The 19210-nt window shown below is 41.1% G+C and overlaps 1 protein-coding gene across 3 annotated transcripts in view; it reads left to right on the plus strand.

Moving 5' to 3' along the window:
• Nucleotides 1-19210, plus strand: part of TDRKH (tudor and KH domain containing) — a 1796665-nt gene that overhangs the window by 1564973 nt on the left and 212482 nt on the right. For 2 of the 3 annotated variants that reach the window (XM_044079937.1, XM_044079938.1), the window contains exon 13: nucleotides 11055-11921. The exons of the other annotated variant lie outside the window; for it this stretch is intronic. In XM_044079937.1, coding sequence (XP_043935872.1) covers nucleotides 11055-11921 — 867 coding nt within the window. The remainder of the gene's footprint in view (nucleotides 1-11054; nucleotides 11922-19210) is intronic. 3 annotated transcript variants of the gene reach the window in all.

Below are 19210 nucleotides of genomic sequence, written 5' to 3' on the forward strand. Positions count from 1 at the left end.
GGTTAGGAATGTTCCTGTATGCCCTTCTACCTTTTCCACTGATATCTGGGGTCATTCTGAAGATTCAGAAGGGCTCTCCAAAGATCACTGTGTGACTGTTTAATCCTGGGCAACAGTAAATTTCCATTTATTTGGGAAAGGCCAAGGGCAACTAACACAAGATTTGTCACAGACTGGACCTGCTCACAAAAGATAAAAGTTGTTTGATACACAACAGCTTGACACAACTTCAGCTAAATGCCTGGATGGCAGAATTTTAATTCTAAATAGTAAATGTAAAAGATTTTCTAGTTTGTGGCGAGATAAGAATCTGAACCCTTTGAAGATTATTATTTCTGTGATTGTACAGTATTTGTGCGAGTTATCCTCTGACCTTTGTACTCCTCTGTCAAGGTTCAACTGTTGACCATTTCAGCATGTTGCCCATGGATCCTCCAGTTTCAATACATTCCCATGTCAAAATGTTTTTGAATATGGTTCTATATACCTGATCACCTGGAAAACAGATGACACCTCCTTGGGATCTTAACTTTGTGTTGAAAAAATTAACTCTTGCCCCATTTTAACCAGCTCATCAGATTTGAGGCTCATAAAGTGGAAAACAATTATGTTGATTGCTCTGACTTCTGCAAGAAGAGTGCAAGTTGCAAGCTCTCGTGGTAGGTTAGCATTCATATTTTCCACAAAGATAGGACATCCTTGACAACTAATCCTTTTTATGCCTAAAGTGGTATCCAAGTTTACTTTGAGTCAAGCTGTCCATCTCTGTCTTTTTTCCAGAACATAAAAATGAGATTGAAAGAATTCTTCATACTCTGAATGTCCTAGACAAATCAGATATTATCTTGACAGAATTAAAACCTTCAGTACCCTGAAATTATTAATTTCTTATGAAGGTAAGAAAAACAAGACAACCTGTGTCAAAGCAGACTCTCTAAATAGTTGTCACGTACTGTTTCTTTTTATCATACCCACAACTACAGGTTAATTTCAGGCAGGGTCAAGGCACACACTCCCAGGCCCTTGACGTTATCAGTGGCTTTTTGGAAAGGAGTGGACTCCAGTACTCTAGAAGCAGCAGCTTTGTTCTTCCCATACTGGAATTCTTTTCCAGGTCTGTAGCATGCTTTGCTAGGACCATTCACAAGGGACTCCTGGACCCTCATCCTTCCTCCTCCCAGCCATTAAAAGCTGTGGTAGTTTAACCATATAACTAAGGGTACTGCAACAGTGTGATCAAATTATGACAGTAGTACAGTTGTGTACAAAAAATTACCTTAACAGAAGATGTTTGAGTGATCAGTGCTGCAGTAGCCATTCCCTCTCTCCATCACACTTATTTTGCTATATTATTTGTTGCCAGGATGTACACATTGATCATTATTCACCTAGCATTATGCTGTTTAAGGATTCTAGCCTCCCTCTTTCATTTGGCATGAAAGCTGTGAAAGACTTGGCACCCAAACCATAGATGTGAAGCTGTTCAATCTCGCCGTTCATCCTTTACTGATGGGTTCTGAGCCGATCCCTCGGCTCTGATACGGCCAATTGCAAAGCTCGAGGTCTTCAAATAGCTCATGGCCAAGTCCCTATCCCATGATGCACCTGTAATTACCTCAGATGTAGTTTGCCGCTGCAATAGATCGGAGGTTCTGCATTAGCTCGGGCCAGTAAAGCTGTTTTTTTTCATTACTTACTTCAAAATTTTTTGCTAGTCAGATAGTTTTAAGGTAGTTTAGAATAGTTTATAAAGCTCTTATAGCATTTTGGTGTGTTTACCTTCTTTATATTCCTTCCCATCTAGTGTGCTTTAAAAATTCTAGTTGGCCTCTTGTTTTAGGTCTAGTTTTACATTTTTTTCTAAATATTGCAGTGTGTTTATTCAGTGACCTTTTGTCACAAATTCTACTTATTACTTAGATAGTTATAGTCACTTGCTGTGTGGTCTGTTTAGCCTTAAGAATTTTTTTGATAAGGCTTAGTTGTTTATTACTGTTGAAGTTGTAGTTTACAGTATCTTTGTTGCATATTATTCCTTAGACGATTTTAGATAAGGTTGTTGTCTCTCAGCAGCTATCTTCTTTTATTGCATAGTCTGCTTGGAATTTTTTATTGTGTGCTTTCTTATTTATACTAGCATTACTGTGTGTGTATGATTTAGCCTGCTTTTATTTAAGGCTTGTGTGAATAATCACTGTTGTGGTATTTTTGTGGTGACAGTAATTTTCCTGAGATTACTATGGCTGACCAAGAGAAGGCACCCTAAGTCTGGCTTCAAAAAGTGCCCAAAGTGTGGCCAAAAGATGTCTTGTCACAGACAGCCACATGAATTGTGTATACTGTCTAGGGGCTCTGCATTTGCAAGACAGCTGTGCTGTTTGTCATTCCTTTTCCTCAAGGGTTCTTCAGGAAAAGAAGAGAAAACTTATCGACAGAGGATTGTTAAAGCCTTCATTTCAAGAAGCTTTGAGTGACCAAGATGGAGCCAGCAAGTCCTCAGTCTTCTAAGACTTCGGACTCTAAGAAATCTAAAAAAAATCCTCGACTTCGGCTCCACTGCCATGGAACTGACTGTCTTTTCCTTTCAGAGCTGGTCCCCAGTATTGGAACCGGTGTCTGAAGCTCCTAAGAGTCCATTACTTCAGTCAGTACCACCTTCGGTGCACTCCTCTCGGTCCTCTATCAGCCTGTCAGATCTGTATGTGGATTGTGTGGTGCAGAAGCTGTTATTGGCACAGGCCTTGGCAAAAATGTTATCGGCCTCGAAGCCGAAGACCATTGCACCAGCTCAAACTATTCCTCCTCCGAGCCATGCTGGTCCTTAAAGCCGGAGGAGTCAGACCTGATGTTAGTTGAACCCTTGGAGCTGATGCCTGCTCCATTGTCTTTGGTTCCGTGCACTCTGACGTCCTCGGTGCCGATCGAGGACTCTAGGAGCTGACATTCGCTGGTCAGGTCCGGGGAGGATAGTCGGACTGACTTGTCTGTTCCAACTCTGCCTCTAGGGGCTTCGGCTCGGATGAGCTCGGCTCCTACCTTGGGCTCAGAGCCCACTGTGCCAGTGCCGTGGGTGTCGATGGTTTCTTCAGATCCGTCGGTTCCCTCGCAATGGGAACAGAGGTGCTTTCGATGCCATGAGGAGTGTCATGTATCCTGAGACATCCTCGACCTCAGGTCTGCCTTCCTCCTCCCCTAAAGTGCCTGTGTCTGCTTCTGCCTTGCACATCCTTTCCAAGCGTAGAGACCCAGAGCCTCAGGAAGCCCCATTGGGTGGCCCCTGCTCTTCTGAGACCTCACTAGAAGCTCCCACTGATGAGGTTCCCAGGAAGAGATTGTGTAAGAAGAAACATCTAGACTCCCCACAGGAGTCTCTAACATCAGATACTGACTTAGATGAGTCAGTAGGGTCCCCATGGTCCCCCTCTGAGGATATCTCATTCGCTGAGATACTTGAAACCTTAGGCAGAGGTGTGACTGGCAGTCCAACAGCCCTACTGAGGATGAGTCAGTTCTCCTGAAAGCTTTCGGGTCTCAGCCCTCCACCTCTTATGTGTCTTTGCCCTTTGATGAGCTGATGCAGCTGGTCTCACGAAGGGCATGGGAGTCTCCAGATACTATGGAGCCTGTCCCTAGGAGGCCTACTAAATTCATCTCTGTCCCCCTTGACAAATCTTTTCTAACAAAAGGTGTTCCAGTTGATGACATGGTGGTGGCAGCAGCCACCAAAAAGGAAATGTCTGAGACTTTCTCATCTATCCATCCTCCTAATAGAGACTCCAGGAGTATGGATAGATATGGGAAGCGCATGTTTAATTCAGCAACCCTTTGCTCTTCGTTCAACTATTTAACCCATTTTACCAGGTTACAAAGAGATGATCTCAAGGAACTAGGAGATGCTCTTCAGGGTACAGTAGTTGCAGGAGCTTCCGACAAAGTTGCCGCTCAGCTTGCTACCCTCAATTCTAAAGTCAACTCATCCATGCGCTTCATCTCCTATGCAGCTGATGGAACGAGTAGGTCGGTTGGTACAGGAGTTGCTCATGGGAGAGATGCTCCTGGATGCGCTTGTGTTCCTTTGCTGAGCCCTTCAAGTCATTCTTCATGAACATTTCCTTTGATGGCTTGTCTGTTTTCGGGGCTAAAGTGAAGAAAACCTTGACTGGGTATAAACAGGACGGAAAGACTCTGTCTGCCGTTGGGGTCCATTTTTCCACCCCTACCCGACCCTACTCTAAAAGGTCAAACAGAAGGAAAAATGTGGTTCTGAAAAGCCCAAGGAGCCTTTCAGGACACACCTGGTGAACCCCCCTCCAGAGGCAGAGGAGGGGGCAATAATGGAAGATGCCGCCCTTGTGGCAGAGGGGTCCGCAACACCAGGGCGACAGAAATCACTTCTCTGGGAAGCCCTATCAGCACTCCTGGAAAGAGGCCCGACTGTCCTGCTCTGGAGGCAGTCGGGGGTTGCTTATCTTTGTATCCAGACACCTGGTACAAAATATCATTTCCAGAGGATACTTCATCCTATTTACCACACCCCCTCCACTCATAAGAAAAATCTCTGATGTTCCACCCAGTTACAGGGAACAGGCAACAATAAAGGTCCAAACGTTGCTATCAGAGAGAGTCATCCAACCAGTCCTAACAGACCAGACAGGATCCGGAACTTACTCAAGATTCTTTTTGGTTCCAAAGAAGATGGGGGATTGGAGACCCATATTAGACCTCAGCAGACTGAACAAATATGTAAAGAAAGAGAAGTTCTGGATGGTCATGCTTCAGTCTATACTCCCCTTTTTAGGGAAAGACAATTGGATGTGCTCGATAAATCTCAAGGATGCCTACTAACACATAAAAATGTGTAGGCCATCCAGAGATCATCTGCGCTTCCGGCTGGGAGCCAATCATTACCAGTTTCGAGCTCTGCCCTATGGTCTCACTACAGCCCCTAGAGTGTTCACCAAATGCATGGCAGTGGTCACGGCTCACCTGAGGCATCTAGGATTCCAGGTGTTTCCATACCTAGATGATTGGCTCCTTTCCGCCACCACCAGGCATCAACTCATTCAAGCCAGGGAGTCCACTCTGTCACTCTGCAGTCAAGGCTGTCAGAGTTTGGCAATGTGCTGTTTCCACCCAGCGCTTTCTGTTAGCAACGCGCATCCCGGGAAAATCCATCGTGATAGCAGACAAGCTGAGCAGCGGAATCTTGTTGCCCCATGAGTGGTCCCTCGAGAAAGAAATAACAGACAGGATATTCCACAGGTGGGGCCATCCTAGCTGCGATCTTTTTGCCAGTCACATGAAATGCCGAAGCTACTTTTCCCTGATTCCCCCTCCGGGAGAAGCCCCAAGGGACGCGCACTCATACATGATTGGCCGCCGAGACTCCTCTATGCATTTCCACCAATCCCGTTGATACCCAAGGTTTTACAGAAAACAAAAAGCCTGGGAAGGCCCATCATTCTAATAGTCCTTCATTGGCCTCATCAGATTTGTTTCCCCTTCCTTCGACTTCATCTTTTGGAGGACCCTTGGATTCTGGACCCATTTCCAGACCTTCTGACGCACTCGTCAGGGAATCTTCATCCCTCTCTGCAGTCCCTGACGCTGACAGTTCGGCTGCTCCAATTCCCATCATAGCCAGCTTCCATAACCTCTCCAATGAGACAAAACAGATCCTTTTATCTTCTCATAAATCTTCTACTAGGAAGCTATATTTTAGCAAATGGAAAAAAATTTTCTATATGGGCCTCTAAAAATAATATTGATCCTTACCAAGCCCCTGTGGCCTCCATTTTAGAGTTCTTGACTATGATTTTTAACAAAGGAGTTGCAGCAGCAACAGTTCCTGTTCAATTGGCTGCTATTTTTAATTTTCATCTTGGATTTGAAGGGTTGAATATCATGTCTCACAAGTTATCCAAAGCTTTTCTCGAAGGGACTTTTTTTTTTTTTTTTTTTTTTTTTTTTTTTTATTGTTTATTATCCTTTTTTGTTGCTTTATGGCCTCTTTAAATTTATTTTGTTGTTACCCTGTCGAGCATTACACATCTGTTTAATTCCGGGGTATATCTGCGATCTCCCATCCATTGGTCAAGATTTTCTCAATCTCCCGCCAGTTGGTCAAGATTTCTTCCATAACTCTGGCGCCAGCACAACTGCTGCATTGGGAGTCTTCCTCCAGCCACAGCGGGATTTTCCTATTAATATTCAATCTATGGTTTAAGTCTCTATTCTCCAGCCATGAGGTTTAGTTTTTTGCTCCCTCTTGATCTCATCAGATCTGGATTTTGATTTTGAGTGTAACAGCATAATCATCAACCTCTGAGTACGTAAGCGACATGTTAGAGCAAGGAGAAGGTGCTGACTAGGCGCAAGCGAGTGCTTTTTGCTGGGTTCAGAGTTTGGGCAGGAACTCTTTTTTTTTGAGACCCTTATTCCCTTTTGGTGAGGAACTTTTGGCAGCAGCTGCAAGTGTGTCGGGTCAGATAGATGATTCCGAATGGGGCATAACTGGACTGGCCATGACTGATGAGTGAAATGGGATGAGGAATCCCCCATGATATATGATCTAGATGAGAAGGCTTTATCCTTCCTAACTACTTTACTTACCTTTTACTTTAGCTACATGGGTGTCGAATGACACAGACTACTATCATCCCAGGTCCCCAGGGTCTGATAACTTCTTCTGTGCTCAGTGTGATTGCCATTTATTTGGTAGGGGTAACCTTCCTTTTTTTCCGGAAAGGGTATGACTATTTTTTTTTTGGCATTTAAGGCCGAGCGGGCTCTGGCACCAGTTATCCGTTTCTGTGAGACCCTTCTGAAGGATATCTTTTCATATTAGACCACCTGTGAAATCTCCCTATTCTCCATGGAATCTAAATTTTATGCTTTCCTGGATAATTTGTCTGCCATTTGAACCAGCTTCCTCTTGTGACCTCAGATTTTTGTCATGGAAGACCATCTTTCTGGTAGCTATTACGTCTGCCCGCAGAGTGTCAGAGCTTCAGGCTTTATCCATCAAGCCTTCCTATTTGATATCCCATGCTGACAGAGTCTCACTTACAACAAACCCCTCATTTTTGCCCAGAGTTTGCACTGAAACCAATCTCAACCAAATTATTGATTTGCCAGTCTTCTTTCCCAATCTTTCGAACAATTGAGTATATGCTGCACAGACGTGATGTTCACAGACAGCTCAGATTTTATTTGGCTAGAACAAAAGATTTCAGAAAATCAGACCAGCTTTTTGTTTCATTTTTGGACTCCAGGAAGGATAGGCCAGTGGTTAAAACAACTCTGTCTAAATGGTTATCTGATTGTATCACCTTTGTCTATTCAGCTGCCAGTATGCCTTTGCAACATAAGATTAAAGCTCACTCAACCAGAGCAGTTTCTACATCATCTGCTTTTTCTGCCAGACTTCCCATTGATAACATTAATGCAGCAGCAACTTGGTCAAAATCTCATACCTTTATCACTCATTACAAAGTTGACAGGGCCTCCTTTGGATCCACAGTCCTGAGAAATATACTCCCGTGAGCCACCCAAAGTTGATTGTGCTTGGGACACTACCCATCAGTAAAGAATGAACGGCAATATTGAGCAACTTCACATAAAGATGTTATGTACTTACCATAATGTTCCATGTGAGTTGTTCATTTCGTCTTCATTCTTACGTCCCTCCCTCCTACCCCTCCTGGGCTGTTAGATGACCGAAATGCTGGATCCATCCTGGTTACTCAATCCTTCTATACCTTTCTCTTGGGAGTGAAAGAATGACATATGGTATTATACGCAGCAAACAAGATCTGAGGTAATTCCAGGTGCATCATGGGATATGGACTTGGACTTGAGCTATTTGAAGACCTCGAGCTTTGCAGTTGGCCATATCTGAGCCGAGGGATCGGCTCCAAACCCATCAGTAAAGAATGAAGGTGAGATGAACAACTCACATGGAACGTTATGGTAAGTACATAACTTTTTTTTTTTTACACCCCTGCTCAAGCTGTCAGCTGTCTGGGCACTTAGAAGGTGCCTTGAAGCTGTGGAAGCTTTCCATCTGTTATATCTTATAAAGGGTATTAACTAATATAGCTAATGTTGCTGCAGCAGTAATCATTCGACCATCTACTGTTATGGTGCATTTACTTCTACAATTAACTGTGCTTTCCTTGTACAAGTACATACACACACACACACACACATATATATATATATATATATATATATATATATATATATATATATTTACAGAATGTCATTTTTATAAACAAGAATGTGTTTGCTCACGGTCTAGCCTTGCTAATATGGTGCATGGTGTTGGGGATAAATAGACAAGTCGAGAGGAAGAATATAATTGTAGACTCACAGGGAAGGGTCTTCTTGCTGATCACCTGATATGGTAATGTGTTTGCCACACCCCTGTTGAGTGTGCATGCTCTGGAAACAGCTTCAAGAAGAGCTACAAGAGAATGCACAAGGAGTAATTACTCAAGTATTCCACCCTTTAGAAAGGAACCTTTTCTTTGCTGGTATGAGTACTAATGTTTGTTGTATGCATGGGCTTGCCGTGTCACTAGATATTTAAAGATAGGCTCATGAGAAAGTGTTTTGATCCTAGTGTTTTGATCCTAGCATATCACTGTGAATGTGGTCATGCAAGACATTAGAAAACTTTTTTCTCTTTCTCAGCTTTCAGAAATCACACTATTCTGAGGGTCATCTCTTAATTCCTCTGAGAGTACTGCAAGAATAATCTCATCTTTGTTATGCATTTAACTAGATGCATAATAAACAACTTGGAGTACGGTAAATGACCTGAACTGCTGTCTGAGCATCCAATTTTGCCTTGGGCATACTTTATGCTGTGATTCTGCAGCCAAACCACTCTGAAAACAGTGCTTGAAGTTATCGATATTTCGAAAATAACTTCCAGAGAAACTAAGTAGCAAAAAAAAATCCATATTTTAGGTTTACCAGTACTTTTTCAGACAGTAGTATTGATTACTTGAATGTAACCCTTTATAAAGATGAAACTAATGGTTCCTTTGCATCAAACGTTTTTAGAAAGACTACCTTCTCGGATAGTTATTTAGACTACCAGAGCAACCACCCACACTATTCCAAAAGGAACATATTCAAAGGATGGTTATTCCGAGCTTCTAGAATGTGTTCACTCTTTTCACTTTTAAGTTAGAAGTAAGAGCGCAAAGATGTTTCTAGAAAGGGGATAACCACAAGACCTAATTTTTAAAATAAGTGAAGAAATGTTACAGGGATGGGTGGGTAGGATTTAATCCCCTATTAAATAACATCAACAACAAACCCCCAACCCCTAGAAATAAACTGGGATATTAAAACTTACTAACAGTATAGTGGTGCCTTTTGGTATTAGTTCATAAGATATTAAAGATATTATGAGAAGGAATTATGTTGTCATTAGGGCTAACCCCGAACTGTTTGAAATATTGGGCAAAACATCCAAGTTTGTGTACAAGATGGGTAAAATATCTTACATTTTTTTTGAGCATTCGAAACTTAAAATTCAACCCATGGGTCTTGCAAACAATGCCCCGATATTCTTGAAGCCTCAATCATTACAGAATATTCCACTTGACATAAGGTTTAGGAATGGGAATTATAACACCAAAGGTGTTTACATTGCAATATGGTTGAAACGTGAGTTTTTTATATAGGAAAAATGGAAAGACAACTGAGGAAAAGAATTTACAAGCATCTTTATACTATCACAAGGGAGAATATAAATAATGCCTTATTTAAGCGCAGTTTGAATTACCAGGGTTTTGTAAAATTTAAGTTTGGTATCTTGGATAATCATACCTAGAAACCCCAGAGGTGGCTGGTGGGAATTAGAATTAGAGAAACAAGATTTACAGTGGCAGTTAAAATTGAATGCCACGAACCCATCACGACTTACTGAAAATTTATCAATTCTGCCAAATTTAAAGATTAAGACACAAGAATTATAGATAAAATGAAATATGTTTATAATAGTTGTGTTTTTGATTGGTTTACATTTTTAATTATGTTCAACTCTGCAATGGTATGAGCATGATTTTTTGATGTTTTTGTATTTGGATAGGCATTCACTGTTACATAACAAAATGTTTCAAAATGTTTTAATTTATACACATTTAGGGTATTTTCACACCAGAAGGATTTTTATGGAATATTTATTTTAAAAGACTTCTTCATCCCATATTTCATATTATTGTATTTTTTTTTTATATACGCTGTTATTTTTTTACATACGTTAGTATGTTTACACTTCGTTTTTAAAACACTTATCACATCAGTCAGTGTCTTACATCACTTGATTAAGAAGCCTATTTAAACATCCTGTCTAAGTTAATTATCTGTTCTGATGAAGTCTCTATACTTGTTGGAACTAAAGCGCTTGCCCTATTTGGAATAAACTTTGGATTTTTTTGATGCTTAGTTTCTCTGGAAGTTGTTTTTGAAATATCAATAACTTCAAGCACTGTTTTCAGAGTGATGTGGCTGCAGTTTAGCCTTTGTGTTTTACGGGTCTTTTTTAGCTTTGACTCACGCTGCAGTGAAGAGTTGATGCTGTGATTTCTAATGGAGATGCATTTGAAGATCTGGTTTATAGCAGGAGTTTTGCATAAGTTCTCATTGTAGGTTTCTGGTAAATACATCCAAGGCCTCTTACATTTGTGGTAATTTTCCTGCAGATGTGGTTGGTACCATCATTTAGAGTTATAGCAGTAAAAGTGCTAGATGTTGAAATATCATTGATATGAGATGGTCAGCTAGGGTAACTGGTTTGCAAACTGTACAACAGCATAAGCTTAATGACTTGTTAGAGGTAATTGTCTTTATCAAGGATTTTCCAAAAGGTGTATGGTTACCATTGTCCATTTTTGTTGGGATATATACATATATCATTGTGAAAAATTATGAAAAGCATACATGCAAGACTTAAGAATGGCAAATTTGTGTTTCACAACAAAAACATTTCTGTTGTATTATAACACTACTAATTAGATTGTCATTACATTTATCAGAAAAAATGTCATTTGAAGAATATGAGAAAAGCATGAAGGTTAGCAGCAGACTAAACAACTTTTCCAGTTTGGAGCTTAGATCTGTTGAACATTTCCGAAGTGATGTTGAAAGTGAAATAGCTTCTGCTTTTGCAGCTTCATTGGCTCTACGAGACATAATTCATTCTTCCTCTCCAGCCTGTAGTCCTCATGAAACTGAGGACCAAGTATCCAGGGTGCATTCAGTGAGTCTTGATCAGTCAGACTGCACAGACCATGAGGAAATGCATTTCAGTGATCTTCAGCTAACACCCATCAAAGTGGATTTTGTTTACCCCCTGAAAAGTAGACTGAGCCTTTTGAGAAGTCAGAGTGACTCTTTGTCCCCTGATGATCTTATCACTGGGGAACCAGTGATGCCACAAGGTGAGAATGATTATAGTGACACTACTGATCAGCAGCTTTCCTCGCAGGGACAGAACATGCCAAAAGATGATAGCAGTAGTTCTGTTAAGGCGATTCTTTCAGAGGAAGACGGTCATAAAATGCATTATCAAGTGCCCTGCATAAGTTCCAGCAGTAGATCAACATCTTCAAGTCATTTCTCCTCACTACATTCTGGCAGTGATCCTGAGTTATCTAAGGAGACAGTAACTTCAGAAAGTCTTCCAACTCTTTCCAGCAGCAGAAGTGCTACAGAATCAACTTCTGCTGACAGCAGTGTGTACTCTCTGCGAGGGTGTTTTTATTATGCATCATCTTCAGAGGATTCATCTGAATCTTCTTGCAGTACAAATTCAGAATATTCTGAAGAGTCTCAGAATGACGTGATTATCATCAGTTCCTCTGCTGATGAAGGAGAAGAAAGCCTACCGATGACTTGTTCAGGTATAAATAATTCAAAGAGTAGGAGTATAGGTATGCTTGGTGAAAGGGGACTGCACTTTGAGATTTGGTTGTTTTTAGCAAATGCACTGTGGTAGTGGTGTTTGTACACAGGTGAGGTGAAGGGCTAGAAAGGGTGTGAATGCATGTCTGGAAGTAATGAAGCCTAAATCGTCTTAGTATTTCATGCTAGCATAACATCTTAATTATGCTTAAAATGCATGGCTTGGTTGACACTAGGTTAAACTGAATATTGTTTTATTAATATTTAACTGTTGTCTTAAAAGAGGTGTTTGGGAAGATCTGTAATGCTATAGTGCTGTGCTTGGTGTCGCTCATGATTTACCTCAAGACGCCCTAGTGCTGTTTAAATGTGTGTCAAAGTTGGTATAATGGCAGCAACACAGGGAGAGGCTGCCTAGTAAATAATGGTCACATGACCAACATGAGATGAACAGTAATGTGGCATGCCTGGCACTGTGTATGTACTCATATGCAATAAAGAGCATCATAGCTGCATTGACGACACACGCCACAGGCAAGCCAGGTAGGGCTCGCACAGCTAAGTGCCAACCTAGTTCATCACTGAAAATGGGTGAGCAAGTCAGAAAAGGGGGATGAGCAAGTAGAGGAAGATACATTTGGTAACCTAAAGAGAAGATGGGTGGGAGGTGAGGACCCTTTTAGTTTTATAATTGGACTGGTGCTCATTTTCCATGTTTTTTAAAGAAGGATATGGAGGGATGGTAGTAGAAGCACGTGTGGGGAGGAAGGATCAAATAAGGAAAGTAGCAGGGGCAGATAAGCAAACATACAGTGAAGGCAGGTAGGGCATTTAGAGACATAGTAGTGAGACACATTCAGATAGAGGAGAGGAAATCTAATCAAAGGGAGAGTTGGAGTATAAACTGGACACTTGGAGTGAAACACAAGAGGGGAACAGCGTGTCGGATATAGCAAGGTGCAGTGGGCCTGTCAGACCCAGAGGATAACCTACACAGAGATCAGTAATTTGTGGCTGATATCTTCAGCTGATTTAGCAACCATATAAGCAGATGTTCCAGGGTCCATTGTGGGTGCCCAGCTAGTACACAGTCTCTGTTATCAACAGCCATCCCACCTGCCACCAGATGATCCAAGGAGACCCATAAGCAGTACTCCCAGTGAACAGACCTCAACTTTCTATATGAGTGGCAGTCACAGAGGGCATCAGCAAGCTCTCCAGGGACCATCATCTATCTGTAGAGAGGTAGGACTGGGAACTGCTTTTCTTATTTTGTTTTTATTATTTTGCTTTTGTTAACCAGGTTTCTCTGATAGGGCATAGTCAAAAACCTGTTTTCAGAGATTGCCTAGGTTGAAAAGTTGGAATATATTACAAACATTTTTAAGCAGACATTTAGTAATATACATAAACAGATATTAAATAATTAAGCAATAACCAACGATGTGGTGTGGTATATTATAGCAATAACCCACGTCTGGGTGTGCGTAATGCTGGATTTACCCACGGTTGGCGTGGTTTGGTCACGAGGGCAAAGCCCGAGTGGCCAAACAAAGCCAACCGTGAGTAAATCCAGCATTACCCACACCCAGAAGTGGATTATTGCTATTATACAATGACATTATTTAAGAAAAAAAATAATTACTTTTCTTAAATAATGGCATTGTATAATGCCTCCTTGCTGCCCTTCCGCAGCTGTCTGGTATTCTGTGGCAGTTCTGATGTACTGAGCAAGCGTATGCCTACGCAGTACATCAGAGCTGTGGGCAAAAGCAATGGAGAACGCAAGATCTATGTTGCTATTTACTGTTTCGCTATGTTAAATGGGTTTAACATAGCGAGACAGCTTTAAAAAAAGCAACGGAGAATCTCCGTTGCTTATTTTAAAGCTGTTGCGCTATGTTAAACCCATTTAACATAGCGAGACAGTTTTGAAAAAAGCAACAGAGAAAGCAAGATCTCCATTGCTTTTTACAAACTGTCTCGCTATGTTAAATGGGTTTAACATAGCGAGACAGCTTTATATTAAGCAACGGAGATCTCCGTTGCTTATTTTAAAGCTGTCTCACTATGTTAAACCCATTTAACATGGCGAGACAGGCTTAAAAGAAAAAGCAACGGAGAACACAAGATCTCCGTTGCTTTTTACACAGTGTCTCGCTATGTTAAAGGAGTTTAACATAGCTTGACAGCTTTAAAAAAAGCAATGGAGATCATGTCATTTCCCTTCACTGTGGTTATTTATTTTGAGCGTGCTTGAGTTCAGTTGTTTATTTTTAAATTTATCTCTGAAGAAGCTATACCTGTTGGTGGCGAAAACGCTGGTCATTTGAATAAAATTGCGTTAAGATTTTTTATTGCCTTGGTGTTTGCTGGCGCAAGGAGTCCGTTCTTTCTTTAGTTTTACAGTGTTTTGTACTTTTTTGCTGGTTTTACCCTTCAAGATGAGGCATCTGTCAGGCATTGCCTTGAAAAAGAGTCCGCAGTCGTCGGTGTTGGATGTTTTCATCTTTGAAGCCTCTGGCGAAGTCTGGGAACTTTTTGATGAACTCTTCCACAACTTCTACTGGAACTTCGTTGGATTCACTACACAAGTCTTTCTGGGAGATCTTGTGTTGCCGTTTAAATTTCTCGAGCCAACCACTTGATGCTTGGAAATCTGCCACCCCGAATTCCTGTGCAAATTTTTTTTAGCAACTTCTTGGATCATCAACTCGGAGATTCAGGGGTTAACTGCCCTCATTTGTTTGAATCAGCTTAATGTGGCTTCACTGACTTCAAGGAAAGGTTTCCTCCTTTTCCACTGTAGGTCTCCTCTTTCCTTACCATACCTCTCCAAGTACTCATGTTTACATTTTTGGATGTTGCTAACTGTGGTCTTGCTAGCACCAAAATGTTCTGCCGTCTTTCTTTGGCTGCTGCTTTCCAGAAAATGTAGATCATCAACCTTTTCCTTCAGTGTCAGCTCTTTGAGTTCTTTCCTTTGGGCCATCATGTCTTGATTAACTGTAAAATGTTTCAGTAATTGTAGGATGTACCTACAATTCAGACCAGTCCTTCACGTTGAAAAAATCTTCAGCAACACGTGATTAACAATAGGACGTTAGGCCTAATCCAACACGTGGTATAATAAAAATGAAAAAAGAACTTGTACTAAAGAAAAAAATAATACAACTGAGGGTCAAAGCCCACACCACCTACCCCTTGGGGTAGAGTGGACTCAACTGGTCAAATTATAGAGGATAAATTAATGTGTGTCAGTCCAAGTGGTCAAGATGCAACTTACAGAGATGGTCAATATAGAGAGGTCAGTCTTCCATTCAGTGCATGTGGTGCATGTCCAGTCTATGAAAATTAGGTCAACAATGGAAGTTCTACTGTAGTTATTTCAGTGTGAGCAAAAAAAGAAATACTAGCATCCCATCAAAGATGATGTGACTTTATTACAGGTGGATTTTCCTCAGCCTGCAGCTGTTCCTACTGTGTTGCCAGCATTAAGAGTATGCTTTTGTTGCAGCCATCAGCTTGCCTGACAGTCACCATCCTGCCCTCAAGAAGTTTGATGAATTATACAAAGTTCCCCCAACCCACAAATTTCTGTTTTCCAAACCCTAGGTCAGACCCTGCTGTGATTTCTCTGTCAGACTCTTCTGCCAACCATCTTTCGGCAGTTAACTTTATTCGTTCTGACAAAGATAGAAAAGGATTTGATAGGTTTGGGGTGAAAGTTTATCATCTTTGTCTTCAAAATAGTGAATTGTCAGGCTGACATGTCCAAGTTTCTTCTTGCTTCTTTTAACATTATGAAAAATTTGATTGCTGATCTGCCTTTTGAACTTTGACATCTTATTGTTTACAGTGTGTGTATGATTTTGCTGATGTACTTCTTCCAGGGCTATGGCCACTGGTACTGTTTTGAGGAAGTTTGCGTGGCTGCATTCTCAGAACCTCCAAGATGATGATAAAAATGAGATTTTAAATTCACACTTGATTAGAAATTGTGTTTGTCCTCTCAACTGTAGAGGTGATCAAAAAGAGTGATGAAATGGGCAAGCTGATCCAGGGAATCTAAGAGTTTTCATTTTTAACATCATCTGGAAGGCTCTGAGAATGAAGCAACAACCTCAGAGGACGTGGCTAACCCCTGGTCCATACTGACTGTGTAGGTGCTACACCAGAGGGATCTGGGTAAAAGATGAGTGGTCTGAGGTACAACAAATGGACACAGCAGAGACACACACCTGTGCCTTGGCAAACTGCTAACTGCTGTGTTGGCAAAGGCTGTTTGCTTGATTTTATCTTTTTGTGGTTAGAAGAACTGACTGTGGCTCCAGTAGTCTGTTCCATGGTAAAGCTGCAAATGGTGCTTCTTTCCAGGGAAAGAAAAGCTACAATTTCTGGTACACCCTACCAGTCCACAAAAGTTACTTTTTTGACAAAAAACACACTAATAAACATGATGCCATCCCCACAAAAGTAAAATGAACACAATTTATTCACAAAAAAAATTTTCAATTACTTCATACCACTTTTAAACTGACAGAAAAATGAGCACTCCATTTAGAAGCACATTACAGTCTTGCGACAGTCCATTAAAGCACAACAGTACTAGCTTTAAGATAACTCTTCTGAAAAGGAAGGTAATAAAACATCAGCAAAATGAAGAAAATGGAAGGTTTTTCCCCAAAGTGAACTTATCTGTCCAGCAGAGGAAGCACATTTCAATCATCGAAAGCTTCAGAGAAGTGTACTCTTCAGTAGAAGTAAAACTCTGAAGGGCTTCACATCTAAACTTGTCTTTTAATCAGCTCAGCTCAAGCTGCCTTTCAGTTTGGGCATACGCAAGATAACCTGAAGCTTTGGAAGGTAAGCCGACTGTTAGATCCTTGGCAGGTTAAAACCCATATAGCTTAGGCTACTGCAACAGTGAGCAATGTACTGAACACTTTCTTTGCTGGTTATGAATGGAGGCAAAAAAGAAGTTATGTACTCGCTACAACGTTCCATGTGTGCTGTCCATTTTCACATTCATTCTTACCAGATTGGGTTTGGATCCAATCCTCTGATCCGTCTCTGCCTTTTTGTTCATGCGCAAGGTCTTCTGACAGCTCATGGCTAAACCCAATCCCAGCATGTGCTATAACCTTCCCCAGATCTTGTTTGCTCTTATAAAGAGTGAATCATAGAAAAAGGGCTGGATTAGTAGAAGAAGGTCAGAGATTCAGGTTCTCCAGTTGTACAGACTCAGTTCGTCAGGAATCAGAAGGGTAGGGGAAAGGAGGGTGAGATGTAAGAATGAGGGTGAAGATGGACAACACACATGGAATGTTATGGTGAGTACATAACTTCTTTGTGATGTTGTCCAGTCTCTCCTTCATTCTTACCAGGTTGGGACAGTGTCCCTAGCACTTGTAATCTTGGGTGGCTCAAGGGAGAATACTCCTCAGAATCATGGACCCAAAAGAAGCCCTATTCCTGGTGGCCAAATCGACTTTGTAATGAGTGATAAAGGTATGTGGTTTTGTCCATGTTGCTGCTGCACAAATGGTATCAATTGGTAATCTAGCAAGAAAGGCTGAAGAGGTTGCATGAGCTTGAACTCTTCCGGGAAGATCCTTATTCTGAGACTTGTAGATAAAGGTTATGCAATCTAAAAGCCATTTTGAAAGTATCACCTTGGAAACAGGAGAACCTTTCTTTGAGTCTGCAAAGGAAATAAATAGTTGGTTGGATTTTCGGAAATTCTTGGTTCTGCGTAAATAAAAACGTAATTGTTTATGCACATCTAGTTGATGCAACATATATTCTGCCTTATTCTCATACCTCTCAACCTGGAAGCACCAAAAATCTGGACAAAGTGCATGAAAAATAGGTACAAATCTGTGCATTGATTAACATAAAATTTGCATACATAATTAGGTAACCCCACCCACTCCAATGGGATTGTGGGATACCAGCTTTCAAATGCAAACTAAAGAACAGGCAACCAAAATATGTCCCCGTGCAGCCATTCCAATGTCCCATTATCTTTCTGTTTCATCCCATTTACCATAAACACTAATGTGCATATACTGCTTTGCTTTTACAAGGATTATTTGGATTTTATTTTTACATTTTATAGCACAATGCACAAACACTAATAGACATCTGCGAAACAAAGCAATACTGTCTTGCAATGAAAATAGACTTAGCATTAAAACTTCTCTGCCAAAGGCTGTACACGTCTCTATCCATTGGGAATTGTAAGTGAGGTAACTATGGCAACTGATGCAGCATGAGCAGTGCCAAAGGTTGTTGTTGTCTTTCGTCTTTTCCCGGTTAGAGGTCGCCACAGCGGAACTCTGGTCCGCTAATCATTGGCAGTAGATTTTCACGGTGCCGAGTTGCCAGCTCGACGCCCAACCTTCAGCGAAGGCACACCCATTCATGCATGTCTTTTGGAACACCACTCGACCCGCTGGCAGGACATGCAGACTCCACACAGAAGGCACTCCCTGCACACTAGCTGAGAATCGAACGGGAGAACCTCTTGCTGTGAGGCAACAACGCTACTGCTGAGCAGTGCCAAAGGTACACAGCATTATTATGAAAACAAACATTTAGGCAGAACAGCTAAAGCCACCTTGTAACAGTTACTGAAATTCTTTTAGTATTGCCTGCAGTTTATAATGCATGCTACCTAGATCTCTAATCCTATATTTAGTTAAGGGATGTCCCTGAGATACTTTAGAGGCTGCAAAATGTGATGCAAAAACACTTCCCAGGTAAGAGGCTGCAAAATGTGGTGCAAAAATACTTCCCAGTTAAAACTACCTGTCTCCTGTCACACATGGCTTGTTTGGGTTTTCATGGTTCAGTTTGCCATTGAATTATAAGTTAGAATTAATGCAATCGACTTGAAGTTGTGTAGGCACTGATATAACTGCTTTGTTTAACATCAGAATGCAAATGCACTTCGGTAAATCTTCAAAAAGATATGTAGATACTGCTGTCTTTGAGTTATTTCTGCTACTGCCTCAATATGCCTCTGTTTTTCAAATGTTCCTGGGCTTTTTGCTTGTAGCATATAAATATGCACTTACTTGCAACAATAAAAATAACATAGCATAGCTGAACCTTAATATGTCTTGGACAGAAAGGCACCTTTAATTGTTCAAAAAGCAGCAGGACTCGATGGAAGCGGCTGCAAGAAAGAACTTCAGTAACATGAGCAGAATCTAAATGTTTTAAACAGTTTTCAAGAAGTTAATCACAACCAAGCCATGGCTTCTGTAAGATGTTCATTTAT

This window comes from Protopterus annectens, chromosome 8.part0 (assembly GCF_019279795.1).
Source record: "Protopterus annectens isolate FY-2018-M chromosome 8.part0, PAN1.0, whole genome shotgun sequence".
Classification (NCBI taxonomy): domain Eukaryota; kingdom Metazoa; phylum Chordata; order Ceratodontiformes; family Protopteridae; genus Protopterus; species Protopterus annectens.